Source organism: Camelus ferus, chromosome 10 (assembly GCF_009834535.1).
Source record: "Camelus ferus isolate YT-003-E chromosome 10, BCGSAC_Cfer_1.0, whole genome shotgun sequence".
Taxonomy (NCBI): Eukaryota; Metazoa; Chordata; class Mammalia; order Artiodactyla; family Camelidae; genus Camelus; species Camelus ferus.
Window position 1 is genome coordinate 33,634,318 of NC_045705.1, and position 13,542 is coordinate 33,647,859.

Sequence of the window (13,542 nt, forward strand, 5' to 3'; positions counted from 1 at the left end):
AATTATTCTGTTCTTCCCCCGTCTTCCTTATTTCCTTCTCCGAATTGAGACATCTTGAAATACAATGGCTTAGCAAAATGCCTGTGAACGTGGGACTATAGAAATACTGCAGCGTTGAAGATGCAGAGAGCTGGCAAAGGTCAGGTCAACAAAAAGAACGTGCCAGTTTCTCCTCTGGGCAACATCCCAGGCTTTTGCTTTGCCTGTGACTTCATTTGCTTTTAAAGGAAAAAAAAAAAAAAAAAAAAAAAAAAAAAGAAAAGGAAGTGGGGGAACACAGCGAAAACTCCTGATTTCCAGAGAGGGCAAACTCAGAAGACACGCTGTTCTTGTTGAGGTCTCTGAGTAGCGTCCCCACTGTGTCCTTCAGAGCCATGTGACCAAAGCTTGTTTACAAAGCACTCTTATTCTTTCCAGGTTGTGGCCACACTGATGGGGGCATGATTTCTGACATTGTTCTGATTAGAGAAATTAAGGACAGAGCCACCTCCCTCCTCAAGGGGCCGTGCAGCACTGGGATGCAGGTCTTTTGGACCTCACTTAGTGTGCGTGTTGAGGGGCCCTGGGAGCTGGGACTGGGCCCGGGAGCCTTGTTAAGGATCCACGTGGGCCATAACTGCCTTTCCCTGGAGACCACATCACCCATGGACTGGGGACTTCTGACTTTCAGGGACTATTAGTGTCTTCTCCAAAAGGGATTTGCACTGGAGTCAGGAGCCCATACGACAAAGCTTTTCTCCAATCTCTGCTTTCCCAGCCTGGAACTGAACAAAAGCCAGAGTGAGGAATGCGTGTTACCTGGGATTAGCACATCACGGAAGCAGAAGGATTAAGGGAAGAGAGAGAAGAAAGTGCCTGACAGACCACAACTGGTAAGGGGCTTGAGGGCGATCTGATGCCGGGACTGACGTTCCGGCAGCTGTGACATTACTGCCCCCAAGTTGATTCACTAATTTGTGTGTGTGTGTGTGTGTGTGTGTGTGTATGTGTGTGTCTGTGTGGAGTGTAGGAGGAGGCAGAAGGACACTGAGGCCTGGAGAGATTAAGTAACTTGCTCAGTGTCATAATTGAGCAGTTTTGGGAGGACAAGACCCACCCAGACCTCCTGCTCCCCAGCGCAGTGGTCTCTCCTCGGACCCTCAGGATAGGCTGCTTCTCCAAGCAGTGGAAGGAGAAACAGTTTTTCTGAGACCAAGGAAAAATAGTGGATAAAGAGAGAAGAGGTCTGGCCAGGAAAGGGCAAATTTCAGTTTAGGTGCAATTCAGATCACCAGATCCAGTCTGTTGTATTTATCATTTTCTCCAATATGTCAGCCCAACACTGGCCTCGCTGCCAGAGTCTAACACTTTAAAAATGATCAAATGTCTTCCCTACCCCACTGCACCGCAACTCTGCCAAACGACTTTCCATCCTTCAGCACAGGAGTGTCCATCAGCCTTCAGAATAGACTGCAGAGCTGGTGTTCATGCTTGTTTGCTTAAAGAGGGACGATTCCCGGGTCCTCTTGGGCTGTTAGAGCAGACTCGTGATGCATGTGAGATCCCGATATAAGATCAATTGGGATTCTATGTGCAGTTTTGCTCCTAATGGCAGTTTCACTCACCATTTACTAGCTGTGCAGTCTCGGGTGCAAGACCGAAATACTTAAACTCTTTCTGTCTCGGCTGCCTCATCTGTGAAATGGGGATAATAAAAGTTCCTACCTCATAAAGTGGTTGTGGGGACTAAATGACTTAATATGTAAATCACTTAGAAGAGTGTCTATTTGTTCTCTGTTATTAACGAGAATCATATCTGTTCTTTAAAAATATCCATTTTGGGTAAACTAAGAGGATCTAATTAAGACAGTAGCTTTCTGTTAAGTAAGCACACTGTTATGCTGAGAATGGTAGGGTAACCCCAAGGATGGCTTATGACCTCCGTGAACATTGATTGATTTCAATGGGTTCTTAGACTTCAGACAGTTTAAAAAATGTTTGCATAAAAATAAAAGTCACTTGAACACTTGCACGATGCCTTACCCTTTGCAAGATGCTTCATATGTCATTGGAGAACTTCATTTATTGACGTGCTGAGCTCCAGGGGCACACCCCCTGACCAGGGAAGACAGACTCAAGAGAGATTTCTTGTGGGAAGGAGGATCTGAGCTGAGGTTTGGAGGTAGGGTAGGAGTCGGGCAGGACCCTGAGGATGAGAAAGACAAGGTGTTCCAGTGGAAGGGGTGGCCCGTGGGAAGCACGGAGTTCTGAGAGAACACAGAGGATGAGAGAAGCTGCAAAAAATTCAGGTGGCTGAAGAGAAGTGTGCAAGGTGGAGTGTGGCTGTGGGTTCGAGGAATGAGAAGTAGGGACGTGATGGGAGGAAGTAAGCAGGGGAGACCTCAAGGGCAGCATTCCCTAACGTGCAGAGGAGGTTAAAGAATATCTTCTTCTTGTTGGGGCACTCTGCCTGGATTTTTAACATAGAGTGATGTGACTGAATTAAAGTCTTAGAAATATCACTCTGGCCACAATGAGAAGCAAGAATTGGAAAGAAGCAAGTCTGAGGGCAGGGGGAGCTGCTAAGTTACAATCCGGGCAAGAGATGAAGAGGGTTTGGAATAAGGGGAGAGCTGTGGTCATGGAGGAAAAGGGACAGAGTCTTCCGATGGATATTCCCATGGGAGGCAGGACCCCATGTATCAACCCCTATTGGAGCCATAGAGAAATTCTGGTTGAGTGGTTATGGGATGTGCTGGGGTTCACACAGCTAGTTAGCAATAAAGGCGGGAGAACAAGAACTCCTATTCTGCAAATGTTTTCCTGTCTCAGTTTTCTTGAAGTGCCAGGAAGACTGCGTCTCACAGAACTCCCGTGAAGTTAGGGGCCAAGACCAGCCATCTCTGAAGCCCAACATCGCACATGTTCAATGCATGCAAACCAGAAATACAGGTAAATCCTCCTTGTAGCTTCCTAACTGGCTTCTCATCCTGGCCCTCTCAGGCATCTCTGGCTTCATGGCAGGGAAGAACCTCACCTTGGTGACGGAATTCCTCCTGGTCGCATTCACTGACTGTCCTGAGCGGGCACGGCCTCTCTTCCTCCTGTTTCTGTTTATCTATGTCGTGACCCTGTCGGGGAACCTGGGCATGATCGTCCTGATCCGCGTGGATCGCCGGCTGCACACCCCCATGTACTTCCTTCTGAGTCACCTGTCGCTCGTGGACACGTGTTTCTCGTCTGTCACGGTGCCTCAGCTGCTGGCCGTGCTGCTGGAGCGCGGGGCAGCCCTCGCCTACACACGCTGCGCAGCCCAGTTCTTCCTCTTCACCCTCTTCGGCTCAGCTGACTGCTACCTCCTGGCCCTCATGGCCTACGACCGCTGCGTGGCCGTGTGCCGACCCCTGCTCTATGTCACTGTCATGACGCAGAAGACCCGCTGGGCCTTTGTGGGTGGGGCTTACGGCGCGGGGCTCTTCAGCGCCACCGTGCGGACGGTCTCCGCTTTCACGCTCTCCTTTTGCGGAACCAATGAGATCGACTTCATGTTCTGTGACCTCCCGCCTCTCTTAAAGATGACCTGCGGGGACAGCTACACTCAGGAAGTGGTAATTATTGTGTTTGCCGTTTTTGTCATCCCTGCCTGCCTGGTGATGATTCTGGTGTCCTACCTGCTTATCATCGTGGCCATTGTGAAGATCCCCTCAGCTGGAGGCAGGGCCAAGACCTTCTCCACATGCGCCTCCCACCTCACCTCCGTGTCCCTCTTCTTTGGGACCCTCATCTTCATGTATCTGAGAGGGAACTCGGGCCGGTCCTCTAAGGAGGATAGGGTGGTGTCTGTGTTTTACACGGCAGTGATCCCCATGTTGAACCCCTTCATCTACAGCCTGAGGAACAAGGAGGTGAAGGAGGCTGTGAGAAGGATTCTCAACAGAGCCAGGTCGTCCTCGTCCAACCTTGGAAAGTCCTGAGAACCACCTCCTCTGCAGTGCCAGCATTCTGGGAACTCGTTATTTGAAGCACGCCCGAGGTTGAAGTGAATATGTCATGGGACAAGGTGTAAACAAGAACCAGAGCTTTCAGTTCCAGGGAGAGAAAGGAACGAAAGGAAGAGGGAGCCTGAGAAGAGACTGGAGAGAGAGCTCTAACTCCCAGGACAGGAGACAAAAGAATCTGAGGTTGAATCTTGTGTAATTCAGACGTGGCACACCTCACAGGTCTGTGACTACCTTTTTGGTGCAATTTTCTATGAAAGATTTCCATCATATAGAAATGTTGAAAATAATGTATAGTGAACTCCCTGTACTCAATACTTAGATAGTTTTTGCTTTATCACACACATATGATCTACTTATTCATCCTTCTGTTCATTCACCAATGCACCTTGTTTCTTTTTTTTTTTAATTGAAGTATAGTCAGTTACAATGTGTCAATGTCTGGTGTACAGCACAATGTCCCAGTCATGCGTATACAAACATATGTTCCTTTTCATATTTTTTTCCATTAAAGGTTATTACAAGATATTGACCATAGTTTCCTGTGCTATACAAAAGAAACTTTTTTTTTCCACTTTGTTTCTTGATAGACTTCAAAGTGAGTTTCAGACATCAGTATTAGTACTCTTCAATCCTATATGTTCCAGAATGATGTCATCAATTAGAATTCCATATTTAGATTATGTTTATTAAATGTTTTAAATTGAAGTATAGTTGATTCACAATATTATGTTAGTTCCAGGTGTACAGTATAGTAATTCAGTATTTTTATACACCATTATAGGTTGTTACAAGATAATAATTCCCTGTGATATACAGTGTATCCTTGTTGCTTTTCTACTTTATACATAGTAGTTTGTATCTGTTAATCCCATACCCCTAATTTGTCCCTCCTCCCTTCCCTCTCTCCCCTTTGGTAACCACAAGTTTATTTTCTAACATATGGGAGTCTGTTTCTGATTTGCATATACATTCATTTGTATTATTTTTTAGATTCCACATATAAGTGGTATCATACAGTATTTGTCTTCCTCTGTCTGATTTGTTTCACTAAGCATAATATTCTCTAGGTCCATCCATATTCCTGCAAATCTCAGTCTTTCTTTTTTGTGGCTGACTAATATTCCATTATATATATGTATCTTCTCAATTCAATCATCTGTTGATGGGCACATGGGTAACTTCCATGTCTTGGCTATTATAAATAGCTCTGCCATGAACATTGGAGTGCATATATCTTTTTGAATTAGAGTTTTTGTTTTTTCTGGATATAGACCCAGGAGTGGAATTGCTGGATGGCATGGTAGTCCTAGTTTTAGTTTTAAAAGGAATCTCCATATTGCTCTCCATAGTAGCTGCACCAATTTACACTTCCATCAGCAGTATACAAGGGTTCCCCTTTCTCCACATCCTCTTCAACATTTGTTATTTGTAGACATTTTGATGATAGCCATTCTGACAGGTATGAGGTGATATCTCATTGTTGAAATAAACTCAAAATGGTTTAAAGGCCTAAATGTGAGAACAGAAATCATAAAACTCCTAGAAGAGAACACAGACAGGAGACTGACACACAGCATAGCAATATTTTCTTGGATCAGTCTTGTAAGGCAAAAGAAACAAAAGGAAAAAGAAACAAATGGCACCTAATTATACTTAAAAGCTTTTGCACAGCAAAGGAAACCATCAATAAAACAAACAAAAGAACCCTACAGACTGGGAGAAAATATTTGCAAATGATGTGACTGACAAGGAGTTAATATCCAAAACATGTAAACAGCTCATACAACTCAATATGTAAACAACAAACAACCCAATCACAAAATGGACAGAAGTCCTGAATAGACATTTTCCCAAAGAAGACATACAGGTGCCCAACAGGCACATGACAAGATGCTCAACATTGTTAACTATTAGAGAAATACAGATGATGTTTATTTTATGATTACATTAAGGTAGAAGTTTGATAATGCAGTTAATAAAGCTGACCCTGCTGAAAGTATTCTTCAGGCTCCTGTGGTAGTTTCCAGGGATGCCTCACGTGAATCGCCACATGCTCATAATAACATGTCTGTTGGTTACAGTCACCACTGGAAAGATGCCCTGTTCTTTCTTCTTCTCCACCCGCTCCAGCTCCCATTTATAACATCATGTGCTGAAAACCCACTGGGTGATTTAGATCATTCCCACTGCCCATAATGGTATCTGCAGAGTCTGTGTGGTGGATGTCGACTCTGTGATCTTATAGCTTTTGACCTGGGGGAGGCAGAGCATTGTTGCGTCCCATTCAGGGGTGAGCGGGAGGGAATTCTGATCTTCCCTGGGTCCCTGTGCTCTGCAGCAACTCTGCCTGCATTCAAAGCCTCCTGGAATCTGTTGGGTCTTGCTCTTCATCTCTCTGTAGGTACCCCAACCAAAGCCAAGGCTCTGGGGGTGGGGGGCGGGGAACAGGCCCCAGCTACTCATCATTTTCTGTCTTCCCTTTGGTTCTTATTCCCAGAACTCAAACTCCTTTTCTTCCTGTCCCTTGGATTACTAACCAACCAACCAACAAAACCCCCAAGATCCCAGGGATATGAATGATATAAACCATCATGGGAGGGGGTAAGGGGTGACAGTACAAACAGAGGATGATTCCAAACTCAGCCAGCCAAAAATGATGTGTCACACCCGGAAATCCTGCAAGAGGATTTTAAATCTGAAGAAGCAGATGAGTGAAACATGGAAGAGTCAGGGTGAAGGCAGCCAAAGAATATTCAATTTAAGTTCACTTATAATAAAATAAAACATTTAAATCTTCAAAGACATGATGTTCACTCTAGAAGACAGGATGCTTTAAAATATATAATTTTCATAGGAAATATTTAATCCCTTTAATGATGGTTTATCTCGTTATCAAAACCTTGGCTGAAAATGCATAGCTCTGCTAAAAGGGGGAAGGTTGATAAATAATTCCTGTGTCAATTGTGTTACGGGCGGTGGGAAAAGTTAAGGAAGTAGTTAGAAAGCTTGGATTGGTCTAACAAAGTTCCCTCCTGATTGAAAGAGACAACATTGGTTCTGTGTGAATGAGAGTAGCACATGCAGAGTTATTTGTTCTCCCAGAATCGGCCAGAAGGCAGGGAGCACTCAGTGAATTTCAAGGGACTATTAAGAGAATGCATTGCCAGGTCTAAGGAGACAACTTAATGCCTCTTTCTGATTAAATTCTGAGCAGACAGTTGAAGACTTCTATTTAAGAAGGAAGGGCTAACTGAAAAGGTTCTAGGAACTTGCGGCCACGAAGCCCCAGCCTTGCCTATGAGACTTCATATAATTTGAACTCTATAGAAAGAGCTTAGGGAAAGTTAAAAAAAAATGCTTGCCACTTATGGATGAGAGGGGAGACAGGGGTAAATTAGATAATTTTAAAGATTAGTTGATAATAGGGAGGTTACCTTGTTGTAAATAGGTGTTAGTATTTCCTTATATCTTGCTGTGTCTTATCTTGAAGCCATTCAAATGAAGCAACATGTAATTGCTTTTGTTGAGTTATTTTAATTCTGAGTTCTGTTTTATAGAAGATACATAGCTGATGAGAAATCATTCAAATCATCTTTGCTTAGAATGGTGAGGCCATCTGGGGCCAAGGTGGATGCCGACTCCAGCTTTTCCCTGTGGCTGTGAGTAACACTTCTTAGAAGGTGCAGGGGCCTGGCCAAGTACCCCAGGAATTTTCAACCACGATCTGCTCAGCCTGCAACTTAGATCCTGCATCTAAGCCCAGTCTCCTTTTTTTTTAAAAGGGTAGAAAGAAAATACAGACCTAGAAGGAGAAACTCCTCAATTATTCCCAAACATGGAATTCGGAGACATCCTCACAAAGGTTTTGCAAAAATGTAGGAATTAAGAGTGCACATTCTGGAACCAGAATGCTTGGGTTCAAACCCTAGCTCTGGCCCCTTACTCTGGGACTACTGGTGACCTACTTTGACTTTCTGTGCTTACATTTTCTCATCTCCTTAAAATGGGCATAATAATAGTACCCAACTCATAGGATTGTTGTGTGGATTAAATGAACTAACACATCTATCTGTCAGTCAATCATCTATCAGCTTAGTAGGGTGAACTGGCATATGGTAAGCAGCTTAAGTAGTCTTTGCTATTATAATCCTGTTGGATTTCCTGCCCACATTTTGGTTCGGCTACCACCATGGCCTGAATCTCTGAGTCAGGAAACCAAAGTTGGTCAGATATGTAGGTCTTAGGACCAAATCTCTAAACTTTTACTTTAATATTATAGGCCCTAGTACTCACCTATGTGAAATCCTGATCTATACTCTCTGAGGTTCCTCCTGCTTTTCTGGGCTGGCCTCATGGCGATTAAATCATCTTAACGTTTATCTGACAATACTTTCAAATGTTACCATAGCTTCTTGAAAGTTGGGTTCTGATGGCCTCAGCAGCCGGCTTCGCCTGGGGGTGGGTTTGGAGGGGTCACTATTATTTATGAGGTAGAACTGCAGGGGCTCAGCCATCAGACCCACTTCACGACTGAAGGAAACTCCTTTCTTAAAGGGCATGATGGTTTCTTCTTCCACAGCGCATGAGACATCCCCCTGGGGAAATGGCGTTCCCCTCCCAATTCCTTTCCCGGGAGGAGTGATTTCTCTTGGGGCAGCCAGTGTGACAGAGACTTAAAGACACCAGATCCTGAGATGAGTCATCAAGAGACGCCTTTTCTTGGGACGATCACTGCTTTGCTGTTCGGCGTTTGGTCAGCTGCTGAGCTTTTTGCTAGAGCTGGCCTGCCCGCGGGTCATCTTCCCCTGGGAGCTCTAGCACCCCAGGATGCTAATCTGCTCTCAGTGAGAAACAGGTTCTGTGCTCAAATATTTTGTGGGAAATGGTGGGTTAAAGAAAGTCGACAAGATTTCTTAAATATAGGACCTTATCCATCCTTTAACGTGCTGCAGTGCAGTATGATTTTCCACGTGGAGGATGTGGTACGCAGTGATTTCCAAAGTTAGGAGAGGAGTCAAACTATTTCCCCCCCAGGAATGTCTACTAAGACACCTGGGTAAACATAAGGCTTTGCCAGGTAGGAGAACCCTTGGCAGGGATTCTCAAATTTTGCTGCATGTTGTAATCACCTGGGGATTAAAAAAACAAAACAAAACAAAACAAAACAAAAAAACTGATATCTGGCTGCTACACTCAAGCATTCTGGTTTACTTGTTTCGGGGTACACTCCGGGCCTCTGGATGTGAAAGCTCCCCGGGTGATTCTATTGTGTAGCAAAGTTGAGAACCATTGCCCTAGATCCTCTGTGTCATCTTCCAAGCAGAGCACTGACCCGGCTCAAGTCATTGTTTTGCCACCAAGTAGCTGCAAAGCCCTCTCTGTATCTAGGTGGTTAAGTTAATAAGACAGGGAAGCATCAAACCCACTCCATCTATCTTAGGTCTCCTGCGAAGAAGGAGGGCACTGGTGGGACTTTGCGGACATCACGCTCTTCAGGAACATGCTTTCATTATTTTACTTCATGGCCCAGTGCACAGAGGGTCAGGCAGGACGAGAGCTCCTGTGAATGCATCCCAAGGCACTGTCTCTGGATGTAATTTTTGGAGATTAACTTACCAGAACCACCTCGGGTGCCTGTTAACATTGTGGATGCCTGTGCCCTATGGTGGAGGCACTGCATCAGAATTTATGGAAGTGGGACGATATTATCACCTTTTAAATAAGTTCCCTGGGTAATTCTTACACACACGGGAGTTTGAGAATCAGTGCCCTGGAGGAGAGGTTGGTCACCATTAAGAATTTGCTCAGTTTGCCTCGTGAGAAATCTGTTTATGACCTGCTCATACCTGCCTCTCCAACGTTTCATCTCATGACTCTTCCCCCAGGAAAAGTCTCTGTTTCTGCCAAAGAGTGAAACTTTAGAGTCACCAATCACAGCATGTCTTGGTGATGGGGAGCAAAAGCTTGTGCTTACAAAACAGACTCCTTTTAGGATCAGGTCGTAGTCAGCTGGAGTGTCATTGTGCATAAACCGCTGATGAAATTCTCAACTGAGATAGAGGAAATCTTCAAAGTAATAGAATCCTTTGGTACCATCCAGGAATGAGACAAGACTAGGAACGAGCCGCATCAGACCCCTGTGGCAGGATGCAGGATGGGGCTTTGGGAGTTGGAAATTAAAGAGAAATCTTCAAAAATATTAGACACCTTGTTAGGAAGATAAATTGTTTCTCTCTGGAGACTTACCTCAGGTGCCAATTACGGCATGAAGCTGGGGCAGTGAATACAAAAAGCACCACCAGCATGGTCTAGGGCAGGATCAGAAGCTCAGGGGGAGAGGCTGGTCCCCGAGCCCTGCTATCCTGGGCTGAGCCTGAAAAAAAAATCCTGGGAAACTCTAATGTCAAGGGTGAGAATAAGACATAGAGTTTCTGGAAGCAACTCCCTATCAACCTGGTTGCTATGATTATGGACTAGTATTACTGTCGTTTATTTAAAGGGGACAAAGACAAGGTCATTGGAGTCCAGAGGGGAAAAGTGACTTGCCCAGGGTCACACATCCAGTCTGAGTGAGCTAGAACCCAGGTCTCCTCTGGACTGGCAGGTCACCGGCAGAGGAAACACTAAACGAGGGAAGAATACGCTGGTGACGTGGAATTCAGGTGAGGATGCTTCATGCCAAGCTCATGGCTTCCAAATCTGATTTCTTTTCTTTATTCTTATTTCTAGTGGGTCAGCTCAGTTACTGGCCTGGCTGCTGGTGCATCAGGGCGTCAAATATGACCAAAGCCCTCCTTTACAGCCCTGCTCTAGAACTCTGTTAAGAACCCTCAGCTCCATTAACCCAGATTCCTCCAACATGCTGCGACCGCAGCAGGCTGCACAGACAGATCTGCTTTCAAATTTGGTTGCTGTTTATTATCCAACTGCTGCTTTTATTAGGGACTGTGAGAACAACCACACTGAGCTCGTGGAGCATTTTAGGTGCTGAAGGGAGCTGATGTCAGCTCTTTTGATTCCAAGGTTAATGTGAGTACTTACAAAAAAAAAAAAAAAGCACCTCCCCCCCAAAACTCGTAATAAGCCAGCCAACTCTAATTAGGAGAATAGCTACTTGTTAAATATGCATGCTGTTAGACTGAAAATAGAAATATTCCTATAAGCAGAGCCCACTGCTGATTGCTAATGGATTTTTTTTTTTTTGGTTTGCATTCTTTTGTTCATGGAGTAGAAATTGCCCTTCCTTAAAACATTCATTTAAAATTTTAAATAGCCACCATATATATATGTATGTAGAGTGCTTTTAGCTTTCCAATGCACTTTTGCATCTGTTTTAATCTGTGCATTAACCTTATCTCATAAGCAGGGCAGATATGATCCTCTTTTGATGGAAGAGGAAGTTGAGGTTCAGAGAGGTTAAGTGCCTTGTGTAAGATCAAACAGCTAATTGGGGACAGAGCTGCAAATACAAGAGCTGACTTGTAAATCGGTGAATCATGTGCTCTCCATTCTTAGTGTAATCAATGCATTCATCACTTTTCATCTTGTATTGTAGCGGGTCCATTTCCACATTAGGCTGAGAAGTGTGCTAATGGTCAAGCGCCACCTATCAGACACTCAGTCTGAAGCTTCTAGCTTGAACTGACTTGTACTGGTCTTCCTGGATCCCGTCACTGGGCGCTTTTGTCTCAGCCTTCAAGGGGAACCGCTGAATGGATGGCCGGGATGAATGACACCGTAGTGACCTCTTTCTTCCTCACCGTGTTCCCTGAGCATCCCGAGTGGGCGCTGCCTCTCTTCCTGGTCTTTCTGGGTTTCTATCTGCTCACTCTGCTGGGGAACACAGGAATGATCTTCCTGATCTGCAGGGATCGCCGGCTCCACACCCCGATGTACTTCTTCCTCGGCCACCTTTCCCTCGTGGACATCTGCTACTCGTCCGCCATCGTCCCCCAGATGCTGGCCGTGCTGCTGGAACACGGCGTCGTCATCTCCAGAGCCCGCTGTGCAGCCCAGTTCTTCCTCTTCACCTTCTTCGCTTCCATTGACTGCTACCTCCTGGCCATCATGGCCTATGACCGCTACGTGGCCGTGTGCCGACCCCTGCTCTATGTCACCATCGTGACCGAGAAGGCCCGCCTGGGTCTGGTCACTGGGGCTTATGTTGCTGGTTTTTCCAGTGCCTTTGTTCGAACGGTCACAGCCTTCACGCTCTCCTTTTGTGGAAACAATGAGATCAATTTTATTTTCTGTGACCTACCCCCTCTGTTAAAACTCACTTGTGGGGAAAGCTACCCCCAGGAAGTGGTGATTATTGTGTTTGCCAGCTTTGTCATGCCTGCCTGTATACTGGTGAGCTTGGTTTCCTACCTGTTCATCGTGGTGGCCGTCCTGCAGATCCGCTCTGCCGGGGGCCGGGCTAAGACCTTCTCTACCTGTGCCTCCCACCTCACTGCCGTCGGCCTCTTCTTTGGGACCCTCATCTTCATGTACCTGCGAGATAACTCGGGCCAGTCCTCGGAGGCGGACCGAGGGTTGTCAGTGCTCTACACGGTGGTGACCCCCATGCTGAACCCCCTCATCTACAGCCTGAGGAATAAGGAGGTAAAGGAGGCTGCTGTGAAAGCCCTGAGCCCATCCAAGCCTCCCGGAAGGCCCTAGAGGGACCCTCGGCGGATCTGAGTCCTTACTTCCTCCATCCTTCCCGTCTTTCCTCAAATATCCCCTGCTTTCCCAGACAACCTGATTAAAATTGCACCTGAACTTCCCATCTCCACTGTCTGATTTACCAGATCGTGTAATGCTTGTCATTATCTGATGTCCTGTGTTTTACATATTTGATATTGTCTAATCCTCATAACCAGAAGTAAACTCCACAGGAGTAAGCGTTTTTAGCTCTGAGATTCACCCCGGTATGCCCAGTGCCTCGCAAAGCACCATGAAGGCCCTCAGTACATATGTGTTGAATGAATGAATGAAGCGCAGGTTCCAGTGTTGACCTTTCAGTTTCAACTCCTTCTGTCCTCAGTTTTCTTATCTGCCAAGTGGGTTTCCCTATTTTATAGGCCGATGTTTTTGGGGATTCAGTGCATGAATGGGCAAGGACCACGCTGGTCTTATTCACTAGGATCTGTTGAATGTAGTGCATTGCTTGGCGCAACGAACACTTGATGGGTGAAGCAAAAATATTTGGAAAATCAAAAAGCTGTCTACAAATGCAACTAACTTTTTTTTTTTAATTTTTAAATTGAAGTATAGTTGATGGGCAATATTACATGTTACAAGTATACAACAGTGATTCACTATTTTTAAAGGTTATATTCCATTTAAAGTTTTTTTAAAAATAAAATATTGGCTACATTCCCTGTGTTGTACAATATATCCTAGTAGCTTGTTTATTTTATACACGACAGTTTTTACCTCTTAATCCCCTATCTTGTCCTGTCCCTCCCTCTCCCCACTGGTAACCACTAGTTTGTTTTCTATAACTGTGAGTCTGACCAGCCACTTCTTTTGTAAAAAATTGAAGTGTAGTTGATTTACAATGTTAGTTTCAGGTGTA

General features: G+C 45.1%; 2 protein-coding genes across 2 annotated transcripts; both read left to right on the forward strand.

The window, feature by feature from the left end:
- Positions 1 to 417: 417 nt before the first annotated feature.
- LOC102504950 (olfactory receptor 9Q1) lies at positions 418 to 4,434 on the forward strand. Its single transcript, XM_006172985.3, has 2 exons — positions 418 to 872; positions 2,983 to 4,434. Exon 2 carries the CDS (start codon positions 2,997 to 2,999, stop codon positions 3,951 to 3,953), a length of 957 nt encoding a protein of 318 aa, XP_006173047.2. The 5' UTR covers positions 418 to 872; positions 2,983 to 2,996; the 3' UTR covers positions 3,954 to 4,434.
- Positions 4,435 to 11,575: 7,141 nt separating this feature from the next.
- On the forward strand, positions 11,576 to 12,641 carry LOC102520462 (olfactory receptor 9Q2). The gene has a single exon (XM_014553253.2). It carries the CDS (start codon positions 11,697 to 11,699, stop codon positions 12,639 to 12,641), a length of 945 nt encoding a protein of 314 aa, XP_014408739.2. The 5' UTR covers positions 11,576 to 11,696.
- The last annotated feature ends 901 nt before the right edge of the window (positions 12,642 to 13,542 follow it).